Source organism: Bombina bombina, chromosome 1 (assembly GCF_027579735.1).
Source record: "Bombina bombina isolate aBomBom1 chromosome 1, aBomBom1.pri, whole genome shotgun sequence".
NCBI classification, from domain to species: domain Eukaryota; kingdom Metazoa; phylum Chordata; class Amphibia; order Anura; family Bombinatoridae; genus Bombina; species Bombina bombina.
Window position 1 is genome coordinate 832683754 of NC_069499.1, and position 20197 is coordinate 832703950.

Below are 20197 nucleotides of genomic sequence, written 5' to 3' on the forward strand. Positions count from 1 at the left end.
GAATATGAGAAAACGGACAGAAACCAGTTGAGGCCACGCCACCAAAGCATTGTAGATTGCTCTCAGCTCCAGAATGTTGATCGGGAGGACAGCTTCATCCAGACTTCTGACAGGGACCTGAGTAGAAAGGAAAACAGAATAACTAACCTTGGTTGCCAGGTTGGGGGTAAGCATAGATTGCTGGAGAGAGAACAGAGAAGCCTCCCTGCGACCTCCATCAGCTAACAGCTACCAATACTCTTACTGAAGAGGATTACATGGACACAGCATTACCCCAGTCCTACTTGATGGGAAGATACCCATTAAAATGACTTCCTTCAATTTTTCATCAGAGCACTAGCTTTGCTTCCTCCTTGTTACAGAGGCAAAGAATGACTGGGGAGTATGGGAAGTGGGAGGCTTTGCTCGGGTGTCTTTGCCTCCTCCTAGTGGCCAGGAGTTTAATTTCCCAACAGTAATTAAATGGAATTGTAGACTCTCCATGCCATTGAAAAGAAAGGTCCTTTCATTCCAACTAGAAATTACCCCACTTCATTTTCGTTTTAGTCAACCCTTCAAGATAAAATGCTACCTATGCTTGTACCTATTTACTATAATGCTTAACAGTGCAAAACAACTGATCCCACAATCATGGAAACAAATATCTTTAGGGAAAGATAAAGTGTCCCATGCTTCGAAACTGGAAAAGTATGATTATGGCAGGATCAAAAATACTATTCCATATGTTTTTGTGGGATGGTTATTTGTCAAAATGTAAGGGATAAATTATATGTGTGTCCCAAGGCTATATATATATATATATATATATATATATATATATATATATATATATATATATATATAACAATATATAAATAAAACATAGTACTTACCCAAAGGCACTTTGCTACTGAAAGAAACCAGTAAGTATCCAAGACCAGTGCTGAAACATAGCAACAGAGGAACTGGAAATTGATTATATTGACGAGCCATCAGGCAGAGGCAAAAGGACAAGTCCCTGCGACCCCCCCCATGGCAAGGCTTGCAACTAAACCCACACTGGAGAAATATTTGCCACTTCCAATATTCCAAGTACAAGCCTCCAACTAACAACTTGTACTCTGAGGGGAAACTGGCCTCAACTCGATCTGAGAACCCCTCTCTCTGAAGAATCAAATGTACATACTCATTCTTCAACCACCACCAGTGGAGGCAAAGACAAGACTGAGGTAGTTGTGAGGTGGGAGGGGTTTTATAAAGTGTTCTTTGGGTTTGGGAATCTTTGGCTCCTACTAGTGGTAGGAAAGAGTAATTCCAGGAGTAATGGATCGTAGACTCTCAGTGTACAAAAGAAATAGGAGTCCTATTTATGTACTGTGTAAAGTAAAATGTCACCACACTCACCTGTCTGGATTTGCCAGCTTGTTTTACGCTGTAGAACATTGGACCCAATTCTGCAAGCCATTCCCCATCCACTGCAGTGACACACTGCATGTATTCCTAGAATGAAATACAAAAGATGGATTAAAAACTATTCCTATTGTGTTACACCATTTTTGTGCTATTTACTCATTGCTCAAAGTAGGGGTCTCGAGATAAAAGATAAAAGTATATATATATATACTAAGTTTAATGAACAAAAACATTTTTTTACTTGCATTTTTCTGCAAACAGCTCTGCATTGGGTCTGCAGCTAAGGGAAGTGGCTGCTAGATCTTGTTCCTTTAAAAATGTCTCCATTGCTCAGGTCTGGTAGCCTGCCTGGGTTGCATATCTTTGCTGCAACACAAGCGGACAGCGCCACCTACTGGCTATTTTAATCAATGCACTGCTTCTCAATGCTTTTCAATAGCAGTCAATGCTTTTCAATAGCAGTCACATGACTGAAAAAAAAGGGCGTTATTCTGAAATGGCGCAGATTGAACCGTCGTAAACCGAGGGCCAAATGTGTGTGTGTGTGTATATATATATATATATATATATATATATATATATATATATATATATATATATTTTTTTATATATATATATATATATATATATATATATATACACACACACATACACACAATCGTATGCAAAAGTCTAGGCACCCCTGACAATTTGCATGATTTTCATTTAGAAAAATTTTGTGTTTGGATCAGCAATTTCATTTTGAAATATCAAATAACTGAAGGACACAGTAATATTTTAGTAGTGAAATAAGGTTTATTGGATTAACAGAACAAAATAACACAGGTGCATAAATTTGGGCACCCCAACAGAAATATTGCATCAATATTTAGTAGAGCCTCCTTTAGCAGAAATAACAGCCTCAAGACGCTTCCTATAGCCTGTAATGAGTGTCTGGATTCTGGATTAGGGTATTTTGGACCATTCCTCCTTGCAAAAAATCTCCAGTTCACTTAAGTTTGATGGTTGCCGAGCATGGACAGCCCGCTTCAAATCACCCCACAGATTTTCAATGATATTCAGGTCTGGGGACTGGGATGGCCATTCCAGAACATTGTACTTCTTCCTTTGCATAAGTAGTTGCATAAGTAGATTTGGAGCAGTGTTTTGGGTCGTTGTCTTGTTGAAATATCCAGCCCCGGCGCAACTTCAACTTTGTGACTGATTCCTCAACAGATATTGAGTGGAATCCATGTGACCATCAACTTTAACAAGATTCCCAGTACCGGCACTGGCCACACAGCCCCACAGCATGATGGAACATCCACCAAATTTGACTGTGGGTAGCAAGTGTTTGTCTTGGAACACTGTGTTCTTTTGCTGCCATACATAACCCCCCTTGTCCAAATAACTCAATCTTTGTTTCATTAGTCCACAGCACCTTCTTCCAAAATGAAGCTGGCTTGTCCAAATGTGCGTTTGCATACCTCAAGCGACTCTGTTTGTGGTGTGTGTGCAGAAAAGGCTTCTTCTGCATCACTCTCCCATACAGCTTCTTCTCGTGCAAAGTGTGCTGAATTGTGGAACGATGCACAGTGACACCATCTGCAGCAAGATGAGGTGGTCTGCGGGCTGTTTTTGAACGTTCTCACCATCCTTTGCCTCTTTGAAATTTTACTTGGCCTGCCACTTCTGGCCTTAACAAGAACTGTGCCTGCAGTCTTCCATTTCCTCATTATATTCCTCACAGTGGACACTGACAGATTAAATTTCTGCGATAGCTTTTTGTAGCCTTCCCCTAAACCATAATGTTGAACATTCTTTGTTTTCAGGTTATGAGAGTTGTTTTGAGGCCCCTATGTTGCCACTCTTCAGAGGAGAGTCAAAGAGAACAACAACTTGCAATTGGCCACCTTAAATACCTTTTCTCATGATCGGATGCACCTGTCTATGAAGTTCAAGGCTTAATTGGCTCACCAAACCAATAGTGTGTTCCAATTAATCAGTGCAAGGTAGTTACAGGTAATCAAATCAACAAAAATGACAAGGGTGCCCAAATTTATGCACCTGTCTAATTTCATTTTGATACATATTGCACGTTTTCTGTTAATCCAATAAACTTCATTTCACTACTGAAATATTACTGTATCCTTCAGTTATTTGATAGATCAAAATGAAATTGCTGATCCAAACACCCAATTATTTATAAATGAAAATCATGGAAAATGTCAGGGGTGTCTAAACTTTTTCATACAACTGTATAACAGAATTTATGTTTACCTGATAAATTTCTTTCTCCAACGGTGTGTCCGGTCCACGGCGTCATCCTTACTTGTGGGATATTCTCTTCCCCAACAGGAAATGGCAAAGAGCCCAGCAAAGCTGGTCACATGATCCCTCCTAGGCTCCGCCTACCCCAGTCATTCGACCGACGTTAAGGAGGAATATTTGCATAGGAGAAACCATATGGTACCGTGGTGACTGTAGTTAAAGAAAATAAAATATCAGACCTGATTAAAAAAACCAGGGCGGGCCGTGGACCGGACACACCGTTGGAGAAAGAAATTTATCAGGTAAACATAAATTCTGTTTTCTCCAACATAGGTGTGTCCGGTCCACGGCGTCATCCTTACTTGTGGGAACCAATACCAAAGCTTTAGGACACGGATGAAGGGAGGGAGCAAATCAGGTCACCTAAATGGAAGGCACCACGGCTTGCAAAACCTTTCTCCCAAAAATAGCCTCAGAAGAAACAAAAGTATCAAACTTGTAAAATTTGGTAAAAGTGTGCAGTGAAGACCAAGTCGCTGCCCTACATATCTGATCAACAGAAGCCTCGTTCTTGAAGGCCCATGTGGAAGCCACAGCCCTAGTGGAATGAGCTGTGATTCTTTCGGGAGGCTGCCGTCCGGCAGTCTCGTAAGCCAATCTGATGATGCTTTTAATCCAAAAAGAGAGAGAGGTAGAAGTTGCTTTTTGACCTCTCCTTTTACCTGAATAAACAACAAACAAGGAAGATGTTTGTCTAAAATCCTTTGTAGCATCTAAATAGAATTTTAGAGCGCGAACAACATCCAAATTGTGCAACAAACGTTCCTTCTTTGAAACTGGTTTCGGACACAGAGAAGGTACGATAATCTCCTGGTTAATGTTTTTGTTAGAAACAACTTTTGGAAGAAAACCAGGTTTAGTACGTAAAACCACCTTATCTGCATGGAACACCAGATAAGGAGGAGAACACTGCAGAGCAGATAATTCTGAGACTCTTCTGGCAGAAGAAATCGCAACTAAAAACAAAACTTTCCAAGATAATAACTTAATATCAACGGAATGTAAGGGTTCAAACGGAACCCCCTGAAGAACTGAAAGAACTAAATTGAGACTCCAAGGAGGAGTCAAAGGTTTGTAAACAGGCTTGATTCTAACCAGAGCCTGCACAAAGGCTTGAACATCTGGCACAGCTGCCAGCTTTTTGTGAAGTAATACCGACAAGGCAGAAATCTGTCCCTTCAGGGAACTTGCAGATAATCCTTTTTCCAATCCTTCTTGAAGGAAGGATAGAATCCTAGGAATCTTAACCTTGTCCCAAGGGAATCCTTTAGATTCACACCAACAGATATATTTTTTCCAAATTTTGTGGTAAATCTTTCTAGTCACAGGCTTTCTGGCCTGAACAAGAGTATCGACAACAGAATCTGAGAATCCTCGCTTCGATAAAATCAAGCGTTCAATCTCCAAGCAGTCAGCTGGAGTGAAACCAGATTCGGATGTTCGAACGGACCCTGAACAAGAAGGTCTCGTCTCAAAGGTAGCTTCCAAGGTGGAGCCGATGACATATTCACCAGATCTGCATACCAAGTCCTGCGTGGCCACGCAGGAGCTATCAAGATCACCGACGCCCTCTCCTGCTTGATCCTGGCTATCAGCCTGGGGATGAGAGGAAATGGCGGGAACACATAAGCTAGCTTGAAGGTCCAAGGTGCCACTAGTGCATCCACTAGAGCCGCCTTGGGATCCCTGGATCTGGCCCCGTAGCCAGGAACTTTGAAGTTCTGACGAGAGGCCATCAGATCCATGTCTGGAATGCCCCACAGGTGAGTGACTTGGGCAAAGATTTCCGGATGGAGTTCCCACTCCCCCGGATGCAATGTCTGCCGACTCAGAAAATCCGCTTCCCAATTTTCCACTCCTGGGATGTGGATAGCAGACAGGTGGCAGGAGTGAGACTCCGCCCAAAGAATTATTTTGGTTACTTCTTCCATCGCTAGGGAACTCCTTGTTCCCCCCTGATGGTTGATGTACGCAACAGTCGTCATGTTGTCTGATTGAAACCGTATGAACCTGGTCCTCGCAAGCTGGGGCCAGGCCTGGAGAGCATTGAATATCGCTCTCAGTTCCAGAATATTTATCGGTAGAAGAGATTCTTCCCGAGACCAAAGACCCTGAGCTTTCAGGGATCCCCAGACCGCGCCCCAGCCTATCAGACTGGCGTCGGTCGTGACAATGACCCACTCTGGTCTGTGGAACATCATCCCTTGAGACAGATTGTCCAGGGACAGCCACCAACGGAGTGAGTCTCTGGTCTTCTGATTTACTTGTATCTTCGGAGACAAGTCTGTATAGTCCCCATTCCACTGACTGAGCATGCACAGTTGTAATGGTCTTAGATGAATGCGCGCAAAAGGAACTATGTCCATCGCCGCCACCATCAACCCGATCACTTCCATGCACTGAGCTATGGAAGGAAGAGGAACGGAATGAAGTATCCGACAAGAGTCCAGAAGCTTTGTTTTTCTGGCCTCTGTTAGAAAGATCCTCATTTCTAAGGAGTCTATAATTGTTCCCAAGAAGGGAACCCTTGTTGACGGGGATAGAGAACTCTTTTCCACGTTCACTTTCCAGCCGTGAGATCTGAGAAAGGCCAGGACAATGTCCGTGTGAGCCTTTGCTTGAGGAAGGGACGACGCTTGAATCAGAATGTCGTCCAGGTAAGGTACTACTGCAATGCCCCTTGGTCTTAGCACCGCTAGAAGGGACCCTAGTACCTTTGTGAAAATCCTTGGAGCAGTGGCTAATCCGAAAGGAAGCGCCACGAACTGGTAATGTTTGTCCAGGAATGCAAACCTTAGGAACCGATGATGTTCCTTGTGGATAGGAATATGTAGATACGCATCCTTTAAATCCACCGTGGTCATGAATTGACCTTCCTGGATGGAAGGAAGGATAGTTCGGATGGTTTCCATCTTGAACGATGGGACCTTGAGAAATTTGTTTAAGATCTTGAGATCTAGGATTGGTCTGAACGTTCCCTCTTTTTTGGGAACTATGAACAGATTGGAGTAGAACCCCATCCCCTGTTCTCTTAATGGAACAGGATGAATCACTCCCATTTTTAACAGGTCTTCTACACAATGTAAGAACGCCTGTCTTTTTATGTGGTCTGAAGACAACTGCGACCTGTGGAACCTCCCCCTTGGGGGAAGTCCCTTGAATTCCAGAAGATAACCCTGGGAGACTATTTCTAGCGCCCAAGGATCCAGAACATCTCTTGCCCAAGCCTGAGCGAAGAGAGAGAGTCTGCCCCCCACCAGATCCGGTCCCGGATCGGGGGCCAATATTTCATGCTGTCTTGGTAGCAGTGGCAGGTTTCTTGGCCTGCTTTCCCTTGTTCCAGCCTTGCATTGGTCTCCAAGCTGGCTTGGCCTGAGAAGTATTACCCTCTTGCTTAGAGGACGTAGCACCTTGGGCTGGTCCGTTTTTACGAAAGGGACGAAAATTAGGTCTATTTTTTGCCTTGAAAGGCCGATCCTGAGGAAGGGCGTGGCCCTTACCCCAGTGATATCAGAGATAATCTCTTTCAAGTCAGGACCAAACAACGTTTTCCCCTTGAAAGGAATGTTTAGTAGCTTGTTCTTGGAAGACGCATCAGCCGACCAAGATTTCAACCAAAGCGCTCTGCGCGCCACAATAGCAAACCCAGAGTTCTTAGCCGCTAACTTAGCCAATTGCAAAGAGGCGTCTAGAGTGAAAGAATTAGCCAATTTGAGAGCATTGATTCTGTCCATAATCTCCTCATAAGGAGGAGAGTCACTATCGAGCACCTTAAGCAGTTCATCAAACCAGAAATATGCGGCAGTAGTGACAGGGACAATGCATGAAATGGGTTGTAGAAGGTAACCCTGCTGAACAAACATCTTTTTAAGCAAACCTTCTAATTTTTTATCCATAGGATCTTTGAAAGCACAACTATCCTCTATGGGAATAGTGGTGCGTTTGTTTAAAGTAGAAACCGCTCCCTCGACCTTGGGGACTGACTGCCATAAGTCCTTTCTGGGGTCGACCATAGGAAACAATTTTTTAAATATGGGGGGAGGGACGAAAGGAATACCGGGCCTTTCCCATTCTTTATTAACAATGTCCGCCACCCGCTTGGGTATAGGAAAAGCTTCTGGGAGCCCCGGCACCTCTAGGAACTTGTCCATTTTACATAGTTTCTCTGGGATGACTAAATTTTCACAATCATCCAGAGTGGATAATACCTCCTTAAGCAAAATGCGGAGATGTTCCAATTTAAATTTAAATGTAATCACATCAGATTCAGCCTGCTGAGAAATGTTCCCTAAATCAGTAATTTCTCCCTCAGACAAAACCTCCCTGGCCCCCTCAGATTGGGTTAGGGGCCCTTCAGAGATATTAATATCAGCGTCGTCATGCTCTTCAGTAACTAAAACAGAGCAGCCACGCTTACGCTGACAAGGGTTCATTTTGGCTAAAATGTTTTTGACAGAATTATCCATTACAGCCGTTAATTGTTGCATAGTAAGGAGTATTGGCGCGCTAGATGTACTAGGGGCCTCCTGAGTGGGCAAGACTCGTGTAGACGAAGGAGGGAATGATGCAGTACCATGCTTACTCCCCTCACTTGAGGAATCATCTTGGGCATCATTGTCATTATCACATAAATCACATTTATTTAAATGAATAGGAATTCTGGCTTCCCCACATTCAGAACACAGTCTATCTGGTAGTTCAGACATGTTAAACAGGCATAAACTTGAACAGAAAGTACAAAAAACGTTTTAAAATAAAACCGTTACTGTCACTTTAAATTTTAAACTGAACACACTTTATTACTGCAATTGCGAAAAAACATGAAGGAATTGTTCAAAATTCACCAAATTTTCACCACAGCGTCTTAAAGCTTTGAAAATATTGCACACCAATTTTGGAAGCTTTAACCCTTAAAATAACGGAACCGGAGCCGTTTTAAGCTTTAAACCCCTTTACAGTCCCTGGTATCTGCTTTGCTGAGACCCAACCAAACCCAAAGGGGAATACGATACCAAATGACGCCTTCAGAAGTCTTTTATAAGTATCAGAGCTCCTCTCACATGCGACTGCATGCCATGCCTCTCAAAAACAAGTGCGCAACACCGGCGCGAAAATGAGACTCTGCCTATGCTTTGGGAAAGCCCCTAAAGAATAAGGTGTCTAAAACAGTGCCTGCCGATATTATTATATCAAAATACCCATAAAAAATGATTCCTCAAGGCTAAATATGTGTTAATAATCAATCGATTTAGCCCAGAAAAAGTCTACAGTTTAAATAAGCCCTTGTGAAGCCCTTATTTACAATCGTAATAAACATGGCTTACCGGATCCCATAGGGAAAATGACAGCTTCCAGCATTACATCGTCTTGTTAGAATGTGTCATACCTCAAGCAGTAAGAGACTGCACACTGTTCCCCCAACTGAAGTTAATTGCTCTCAACAGTCCTGTGTGGAACAGCCATGGATTTTAGTTACGGTTGCTAAAATCATTTTCCTCATACAAACAGAATTCTTCATCTCTTTTCTGTTTCTGAGTAAATAGTACGTACCAGCACTATTTGAAAATAACAAACTCTTGATTGAATAATGAAAAACTACAGTTAAACACTAAAAAACTCTAAGCCATCTCCGTGGAGATGTTGCCTGTACAACGGCAAAGAGAATGACTGGGGTAGGCGGAGCCTAGGAGGGATCATGTGACCAGCTTTGCTGGGCTCTTTGCCATTTCCTGTTGGGGAAGAGAATATCCCACAAGTAAGGATGACGCCGTGGACCGGACACACCTATGTTGGAGAAATATATATATATATATATATATATATATATATATATATATATATATATATATATATATATACACACACACACATATATATATATATATATATATATATATATATATATATATACACACATACATACACACACACACACACAGTGTCACATGGACAGAGGAGTGTACAGCGAAAAATTGTAGTTAGGAGATATCATAGGCCATCAAGGTGAAATAGGGATTTAGAAGTAAAAAAACAAACAGAGGCGTCTCATGGTGTGGTATCGTTACACACAGGAATAATAGAAAAAGGTAATATCAACTCACTTGATGGAAAGCACAATATAGATGTGCTTAACAGGCAGGCCGGGACATCAGAGATGCTCGGCTAGTTTTACTCCTCAGATATGCTGGTAACTTCTCAGGTGGTCTCTGCTCAAACCATCATATATCACGGCTCACCTTGGTTCCCTCATAGATGCGTCCGGTACACAACCAACAACCGTTTCTGCTGGTTTTGTCTCTCTGCGGGTACTTGTAAACCATGTGCATATGTGGATATATCCTATGGCAGTTCATAATACAAACTAACAAATAGAAGTATTTAAAATAATTTTAATTCACAGCCAAAAATATAATTTATGTAAGAACTTACCTGATAAATTAATTTCTTTCATGGTGTCAAGAGTCTACGAGCTTGTTACAGATGAAATACACATTCCTACCAGCAGGAGGCAAAGTTTCCCAAACCTCAAATGCCTATAAATACACTTCCCAACTCACTCATACCTCAGTTTAAGTGGTGAGGTGTAATAAGGAGTAAAAGCATAAAAAAGAGGAGCAGGATAAAAGATGTGCTTTATACAAAAAAATTCAAGACCACACAAAAATAGGTGGGCTGCGTGGACAATAAAGCAAGGGATAAAATACATAATTTATGTAAGAACTTACCTAATAAATTAATTTATTTTATATTGGCAAGAGTCCTTGAGCTAGTGACATATGGGATATACTGTACATTCCTACCAGGAGGGGGCAAAGTTTCCTAAACCTCAAAATGCCTATAAATACACCTTACACCACACCCACAACTCAGTTTAACGAATAGCCAAGTAGTGAAGTGATAACAAAAGGAGTAAAAAAGCATACAAAAAGAGGAACTGGAAATATAATTGTGCTTTTATACAAAAAATCATAACCACCAAAAAAAGGGTGGGTCTCATGGATGCTTGTCAATATGAAAGAAATTAATTTATCAGGTAAGTTCTTACATAAATTATGTTTTCTTTCATGTAATTGGCAAGAGTCCATAAACGAGTGACGTATGGGATAGAAATACCCAAGATGTGGAAGTCCACAGAAGAGTCACTAGAAAGGAGGGATAAAATAAAAACAGCCATTTTCCGCTGAAAAAATTAAATCCACACAAAAATACGTTTTTCTCATAAATTTAAAGAAAAAAAACTTAAAACATTAGCAGAAGAATCAAACTGAAACAACTGCCTAAAGAACTTTTCCACCAAAGACTGCTTCAGAAGAAGCAAATACATCAAAATGGTAAAATTTAGTAAATGTATGCAAAGAAGACCAAGTTGCTGCTTTGCAAATCTGATTAACTGAAGCTTCATTCTTAAAAGCCCAAGAAGTTGAGACTGATCAAGTAGAATGAGCTGTGATCCTCTGAGGCGGGGACTGTCCCGCCTCCAAATAAGACTTATGAATCAAAAGCTTTAACCAAGATGCCAAAGAAATGGCAGAAGCTTTCTGACCTTTCCTAGAACCAGAGAAGACAACAAATAGGCTAGAAGTCTTCCTGAAATCTTCAATATTTTAAAGCTCTTACAACATCCAAAGAATGCAAAGAGTATTCTTGGGATTAGGACACAAGGAAGGAACAACAACTTCCGCACTTATGTTGTTAATAAAAGAGCCTTATCCTGATGAAAAATCAGAAAAGGAGACTCACAAGAGCAGAAAATTCAGAAACTCATCTAGCTAAAGAGATAGCCAAAAGAAACAACACTTTCCAAGAAAGTAGTTTAATATCCAAAGAATGCATAGGCTCAAAAGGAGGAGCCTGCAAAGCCTTCAAACCAAATTAAGACTCCAAGGAGGAGATATTGATTTAACTAGAGGCTTGATACGAACCAAAGCCTGAACATAACAGTGAATATCAGGAAGCTTAGCAATCTTTCTATGAAATAAAACAGAAAGAGCAGAGATTTGTCCCTTCCAAGTACTTGCAGACAAACCTTTATCCAAACCATCCTGAAGAAATTGTAAAATTCTAGGAATTCTAAAAGAATGCAAGGAGAATTTATGAGAAGAACACCATGAAATATAGGTCTTCCAAACTCGATAATAAATCTTCATTGAAACAGACTTACGAGCCTGTAGCATAGTATTAATCACTGAGTCAGAGCAACCTCTATGACTAAGCACTAAGCGTTCAATTTCCATACCATCAAATTTAACTATTTGAGATCCTGATGATAAAACGGCCCTTGATCCAAAGCTTTGATCTGGTCTTAGAAGAACTGGCCAAGGCTGGCAAAAGGTCTGGTCTTAGAGGAAGTGGCCAAGGCTGGCAACTGGACATCCGGACAAGATCCGCATACCAAAACCTGTGAGGCCATGCTGGTGCTATCAGAAACACATACGATTGTTCCATGATGATCTTGGAGATAACTCTTGTAAGAAGAACTAGAGGTGGAAAGATATAAGCAGGCTGGTAAAACCAAGGAACTTCTAAAACATCCACCATCTCCGCCTGAGAAACCCTGGATAGGTACCTGGGAAGTTTCTTGTTTAGATGAGAAGCCATCAGATCTATTTCTGGAAGACCCCACATCTGTACAACCTGACAAAATACAACTGGATGGAGAGACCACTCCCCCAGATGTAAGGTCTGACGGCTGAGATAATCCGCTTCCCAATTGTCTACACCTGGGATATGCACCGCAGAAATTAGACAAGATCTGGATTTCACCCAAGAAAGTATCCGAGATACTTCTTTCATAGCTAGGGGACTGCGAGTCCCACCCTGATGATTGACATATGCCACATTTGTGATATTGTCCGTCTGAAAACGAATAAATGGTTCTCTCTTTAACAGAGGCCAAACCTGAAGAGCCCTGAAAATAGCACAAAGTTCTAAAATATTGATTGGTAACCCCGCCTCTTGAGGTTTCCAAACCCCTTGTGCTGTCAGAGATCCCCAGAAGGCTCCCCAACCAGAAAGACTTGCATCTGTTGTGATCACAGTCCAGGTAGGACGAACAAAAGAGGCCCCCTGAATTAAATGATGATGGTCTAACCACCAAGTCAGAGAGAGTTGAATGTTGGGATTTAAGCATATCAATTTTGATATCCGAGTATAATCCCTGAACCAATGATTCAACATACAAAGCTGTAGAGGTCTCATATGAAAACAAGCAAAGGGGATCGCGTCCGATGCTGCAGTCATGAGACCTAAAACTTCCATGCACATAGCCACTGAAGGGAATGATTGAGACTGAAGGTTCCGACATGCTGAAACCAATTTCATTAGTCTCTTGTCTGTTAAAGACAGAGCAATGGACACTGAATCTATTTGGAAACCTAAAAAGGTGACCCTTGTCTGAGGAATCAAGAAACTCTTTGATAAATTGATCATTCAACCATGTCTTTGAAGAAACAACACTAGTTGATTTGTGTGAGATTCGGCTAAATATAAAGACTGAGCTAGTACCAAGATATCGTTCAAATAAGGAAACACAGCAATACCCTGTTCTCTGATTACAGATAGAAGGGCAACGAGAACCTTTGAAAAGATTCTTGGAGCTGTTGCTAGGCCAAATGGAAGAGCGACAAATTGGTAATGCTTGTCTAGAAAAGAAAATCTCAGAAACCAATAGTGGTCTGAATGAATCCGAATGTGAAGATATGCATCCTGTAAGTCTATCATGGACATATAATGACCTTGCTGAACAAAAGGCAAAAAAGTCCTCATAGTCACCATCTTGAAAGTTGGGACTCAAAACGATTCAAAAACTTCAGATCCAGAACTGGCCTGAATGAATTTTCTTTCTTTGGGACAATGAATAGATTTGAATAAAACCCCAGTCCCTGTTCCTGAAACAGAACTGGTATTATTACCCCTGAAAGTTCTAGATATGAAACACACTTGAGCCTGAGCCTTTACCAGATTTACTGGAATGTCTTACTCTGAATCCTATTCTGTACCCTTAAAAGACAATGCTATGAATCCACTGATTTTGAACAGAATCTGCCCAAATGTCATGGAATAATTTAAATCTGCCCCCCACCAGCTGAACTGGAACGAGGGCCGCACCTTCATGCAGACTTGGGGGCTGGCTTTGGTTTCTTAAAAGGCTTGGATTTATTCCAACTTGAAGAAGGTTTCCAATTGGAACCAGAGTCTTTAGGGGAAGGATTGGTTTTCTGTTCCTTATTCTGTCGAAAAGAACGAAAACGATTAGAAGCTTTAGATTTACCCTTAGATCTTTTATCCTGAGGCAAAAAACTCCCTTCCCCCCAGTGATAGTTGAAATAATTGAATCCAACTGAGAACCAAATAAATTGTTACCTTTGAAAGAGATAGTAATCTAGACTTAGATACCATGTCAGCATTCCAAAATTTGAGCCATAAAGCTCTTCTAGCTAAAATAGCTAAAGACATAGATTTAACATCAATTTTGATATAAAAAAATAGCATCACAGATAAAATGATTAGCATGTTGAAGGAAATGAACAATGCTAGACAAATCAGGATCTGTTTCCTGTTGCGCTAAGCTATCCAACCAAAAGGTTGATGCAGCCGCAACATCAGCCATAGAAATGGCAAGCCTGAGAATATAGCCAGAATATAAATAAGCTTTCCTTAGATAAGATTTAAGTTTCCTATCTAAAGGCTCTTTAAAAGAAGTACTCTCTTCCATAGGAATAGTAGTACGTTTGGCAAGAGCAGAAATAGCCCCATCAACTTTGGGGACTTTTCCCCAAAACTCTAATCTAGCCGCTGGCAAAGGGTACAACCTTTAAAACCTAGAAGGAGGAATGAAAGTACCACCAGGCTTAATCAATTCCTTAACAATCACATCAGAAATAGCATCAGGAACTGGAAAAACCTCAGAAGTAACCACAGGGGGTTTATAAACAGAATTTAAACGTTTACTAGTTTTGATATCAAGAGGACTAGACTCCTCAATAATCCAATATCCAATATCCAACACTTCTTTTAACAAGGAACGAATATACTCAATCTTGAAAAGATCTTGAAAAGATAAGTAGATTTGTCAGTGTCAATGTCTGAGGTAGGATTCTCTGAATCAGAGAGATCCTCATTTCAGTATGTTGTCAGTCATTAGAAATGTCATCAATTTTATGAGAAGTTTTAAAAGACCTTTTACGTTTATTAGAAGGCAGACTAGCAGACAAAGCCTTCTGCATCGCATCATCAATATAATTTCTCATATCAACGGATATCATGTACATTAGATGTTGAAGGAACAACAGAAACTACTAGTACTGATGGAAACGTTTTCTGCGTTCAAAAGCTTATCATGACAACTGTTACATACTACAGCTGGAGATATAATCTCAGCTAACTTACAACAGATACACTTAGCTTTGGTAGAACTGTGATCAGGCAGCAGGGTTCAAACATTTGCTTCTGAGACAGGATCAGATTGAGACATCTTGCAAAATGTAAAAGAAAAAAACATAATTTATGTAAGAACTTACCTGATAAATTCATTTCTTTCATATTAGCAAGAGTCCATGAGCTAGTGACGTATGGGATATACATTCCTACCAGGAGGGGCAAAGTTTCCCAAACCTCAAAATGCCTATAAATACACCCCTCACCACACCCACAATTCAGTTTAACGAATAGCCAAGAAGTGGGGTGATAAAAAAGTGCGAAAGCATATAAAATAAGGAATTGGAATAATTGTGCTTTATACAAAATCATAACCACCACAAAAAAAAAAAAGGGCGGGCCTCATGGACTCTTGCTAATATGAAAGAAATGAATTTATCAGGTAAGTTCTTACATAAATTATGTTTTCTTTCATGTAATTAGCAAGAGTCCATGAGCTAGTGATGTATGGGATAATGATTACCCAAGATGTGGATCTTTCCACACAAGAGTCACTAGAGAGGGAGGGATAAAATAAAGACAGCCAATTCCTGCTGAAAATAATCCACACCCAAAATAAAGTTTAACGAAAAACATAAGCAGAAGATTCAAACTGAAACCGCTGCCTGAAGTACTTTTCTACCAAAAACTGCTTCAGAAGAAGAAAATACATCAAAATGGTAGAATTTAGTAAAAGTATGCAAAGAGGACCAAGTTGCTGCTTTGCAAATCTGATCAACCGAAGCTTCATTCCTAAACGCCCAGGAAGTAGAAACTGACCTAGTAGAATGAGCTGTAATTCTCTGAGGCGGAGTTTTACCCGACTCAACATAGGCAAGATGAATTAAAGATTTCAACCAAGATGCCAAAGAAATGGCAGAAGCTTTCTGGCCTTTTCTAGAACCGGAAAAGATAACAAATAGACTAGAAGTCTTTCTGAAAGATTTAGTAGCTTCAACATAATATTTCAAAGCTCTAACAACATCCAAAGAATGCAACGATTTCTCCTTAGAATTCTTAGGATTAGGACATAATGAAGGAACCACAATTTCTCTACTAATGTTGTTGGAATTCACAACTTTAGGTAAAAATTCAAAAGAAGTTCGCAACACCGCCTTATCCTGATGAAAAATCAGAAAAGGAGACTCACAAGAAAGAGAAGATAATTCAGAAACTCTTCTGGCAGAAGAGATGGCCAAAAGGAACAAAACTTTCCAAGAAAGTAATTTAATGTCCAATGAATGCATAGGTTCAAACGGAGGAGCTTGAAGAGCCCCCAGAACCAAATTCAAACTCCAAGGAGGAGAAATTGACTTAATGACAGGTTTTATACGAACCAAAGCTTGTACAAAACAATGAATATTCCCTTGCTGAACAAAAGGCAAGATAGTCCTTACAGTTACCATCTTGAACGTTGGTATCCTTACATAACGATTCAATATTTTTAGATCCAGAACTGGTCTGAAGGAATTCTCCTTCTTTGGTACAATGAAGAGATTTGAATAAAACCCCATCCCCTGTTCCTGAACTGGAACTGGCATAATTACTCCAGTCAACTCTAGATCTGAAACACAATTCAGAAATGCTTGAGCTTTTACTGGATTTACTGGGACACGGGAAAGAAAAAATCTCTTTGCAGGAGGTCTCATCTTGAAACCAATTCTGTACCCTTCTGAAACAATGTTCTGAATCCAAAGATTGTGAACAGAATTGATCCAAATTTCTTTGAAAAAACGTAACCTGCCCCCTACCAGCTGAGCTGGAATGAGGGCCACACCTTCATGTGGACTTAGAAGCAGGCTTTGCCTTTCTGGCTGGCTTGGATTTATTCCAGATTGGAGATGGTTTCCAAACTGAAACTGCTCCTGAGGATGAAGGATCAGGTTTTTGTTCTTTGTTGAAACGAAAGGAACGAAAACGATTATTAGCTCTGTTTTTACCCTTAGATTTTTTATCCTGTGGTAAAAAAGTTCCTTTCCCACCAGTAACAGTTGAAATAATAGAATCCAACTGAGAACCAAATAATTTGTTACCCTGGAAAGAAATGGAAAGTAGAGTTGATTTAGAAGCCATATCAGCATTCCAAGTCTTAAGCCATAAAGCTCTTCTAGCTAAAATAGCTAGAGACATAAACCTGACATCAACTCTGATAATATCAAAGATGGCATCACAGATAAAATTATTAGCATGCTGAAGAAGAATAATAATATCATGAGAATCATGATGAGTTACTTGTTGCGCTAAGGTTTCCAACCAAAAAGTTGAAGCTGCAGCAACATCAGCCAAAGATATAGCAGGTCTAAGAAGATTACCTGAACACAGATAAGCTTTTCTTAGAAAGGATTCAATTTTCCTATCTAAAGGATCCTTAAACGAAGTACCATCTGACGTAGGAATAGTAGTACGTTTAGCAAGGGTAGAAATAGCCCCATCAACTTTAGGGATTTTGTCCCAAAATTCTAATCTGTCAGACGGCACAGGATATAATTGCTTAAAACGTTTAGAAGGAGTAAATGAATTACCCAATTTATCCCATTCTTTGGAAATTACTGCAGAAATAGCATTAGGAACAGGAAAAACCTCTGGAATAACCACAGGAGATTTAAATACCTTATCCAAACGTTTAGAATTAGTATCAAGAGGACCAGAATCCTCTATTTCTAAAGCAATTAGGACTTCTTTAAGTAAAGAACGAATAAATTCCATTTTAAATAAATATGAAGATTTATCAGCATCAACCTCTGAGACAGAATCCTCTGAACCAGAAGAGTCATCAGAATCAGAATGATGATGTTCATTTAAAAATTCATCTGTAGGGAGAGAAGTTTTAAAAGATTTTTTAAGTTTACTAGAAGGAGAAATAACAGACATAGCCTTCTTTATGGATTCAGAAACAAAATCTCTTATGTTATCAGGAACATTCTGCACCTTAGATGTTGAAGGAACTGCAACAGGCAATGGTACTTTACTAAAGGAAATATTATCTGCATTAACAAGTTTGTCATGACAATCAATACAAACAACAGCTGGAGGAATAGCTACCAAAAGTTTACAGCAGATACACTTAGCTTTGGTAGATCCAGCACTAGACAGCGATTTTCCTGTAGTATCTTCTGACACGTGAGACATCTTGCAATATGTAAGAGAAAAAACAACAACATATAAAGCAAAATTGATCAAATTCCTTAAATGACAGTTTCAGGAATGGGAAAAAATGCCAAAGAACAAGCTTCTAGCAACCAGAAGCAATGAAAAATGAGACTTAAATAATGTGGAGACAAAAGCGACGCCCATAGTTTTTAGTGCCAAATAAGACGCCCACATTATTTGGCGCCTAAATGCTTTTTGGCGCCAAAAATGACGCCACATCCGGAACGCCGACATTTTTGGCGCAAAATAACGTCAAAAAATGACGCAACTTCCGGCGACACGTATGACGCCGGAAACGGAAAAGAATTTTTGCGCCAAAAAAGTCAGCGCCAAGAATGACGCAATAAAATGAAGCATTTTCAGCCCCCGCGAGCCTAACAGCCCACAGGGAAAATAGTCAAATTTTTAAAGGTAAGAAAAAATGATTAAATCAAATGCATTATCCCAAATATGAAACTGACTGTCTGAAAAATAAGGAAAGTTGAACATTCTGAGTCAAGGCAAATAAATGTTTGAATACATATATTTAGAACTTTATAAACAAAGTGCCCAACCATAGCTTAGAGTGTCACAGAAAAAATGATTTACTTACCCCAGGACACTCATCTACATGTTTGTAGAAAGCCAAACCAGTACTGAAACGAGAATCAGCAGAGGTAATGGTATATATAAGAGTATATCGTCGATCTGAAAAGGGAGGTAAGAGATGAATCTCTACGACCGATAACAGAGAACCTATGAAATAGACCCCGTAGAAGGAGATCACTGCATTCAAATAGGCAATACTCTCCTCACATCCCTCTGACATTCACTGCACGCTGAGAGGAAAACCGGGTTCCAACTTGCTGCAGAGCGCATATCAACGTAGAATCTAGCACAAACTTACTTCACCACCTCCATCGGAGGCAAAGTTTGTAAAACTGAATTGTGGGTGTGGTGAGGGGTGTATTTATAGGCATTTTGAGGTTTGGGAAACTTTGCCCCTCCTGGTAGGAATGTATATCCCATACGTCACTAGCTCATGGACTCTTGCTAATTACATGAAAGAAACAACATTAATGCAAAATTTACAATTTCCTTATATGGCAGTTTCAGGAATGGGAAAAAATGCAAACAGCATAGCCCTCTGAGCATATAGAAGGCAAGAGGCATACAGGAAGTGGGGTGAAAAAATAAACTGAATTTTTTGGCACCAAGTATGACGAACGACGCAAAAAGAAGTTTAAAAAGTTTTTTGGCGCCAACATCCGAAAATGACGCAACTCGTGTCATCACAGACGCAACCTCGTGCAAGGAAATCTGGCGTCAACTAAGACCCCGGAAATGACGAACTTGCGTCATCAAAGACGTACCTTTGCGGCAAAAAATTCTTGCGCCAAAAATAAATAAATAAATAACAGCATTTTGAGCCCTCGCAAGCAAAATTTTGCCCGCGAAATTAAAAGAAAAAACAGTCAATTTGAAAAAAAGGACTATACCCCAGGTAAGTCAAATAACTTCATAAACATGCTTCCCAAACTGAAACTGACAGTCTGCAAAAGGAAATATACATAAACCTGACTCATGTCAAATATAAGTAAAATACATATATTTAAAACTTTATATTAATACATAAAGCGCCAAACCATAGCTGAGAGTGTCTTAAATAATGAAAACATACTTACCGAAAGACACCCATCCACATATAGCAGATAGCCAAACCAGTACTGAAAAAGTATCAGCAGAGGTAATGGTATATAAGAGTATATCGTCGATCTGAAAAGGGAGGTAGGAGATGAAGCCTTGCGACCGATAACAGAGAACCTTTGAAAAGATTTCCCGAGAGGAAAACCATAAAATCAATAGGCGATACTCCCTTCACATCCCTCTGACACTGTACTCAGAGGAATTGTGCTTCAAAATGCTTAGAAGTGCTTATCATAGAAGAAAT

At 40.1% G+C, this 20197-nt stretch overlaps 1 protein-coding gene across 2 annotated transcripts in view; it reads right to left on the minus strand.

The window, feature by feature from the left end:
• DHX38 (DEAH-box helicase 38) overlaps positions 1–20197 on the minus strand; it is a 757289-nt gene that overhangs the window by 122377 nt on the left and 614715 nt on the right. For both annotated transcript variants that reach the window (XR_008400173.1, XM_053699448.1), the window contains exon 24: positions 1384–1479. Coding sequence is in view for 1 of the 2 variants with exons in the window: in XM_053699448.1 (XP_053555423.1) it covers positions 1384–1479 (96 nt within the window). In the remaining variant the exon portion in view is untranslated. The remainder of the gene's footprint in view (positions 1–1383; positions 1480–20197) is intronic.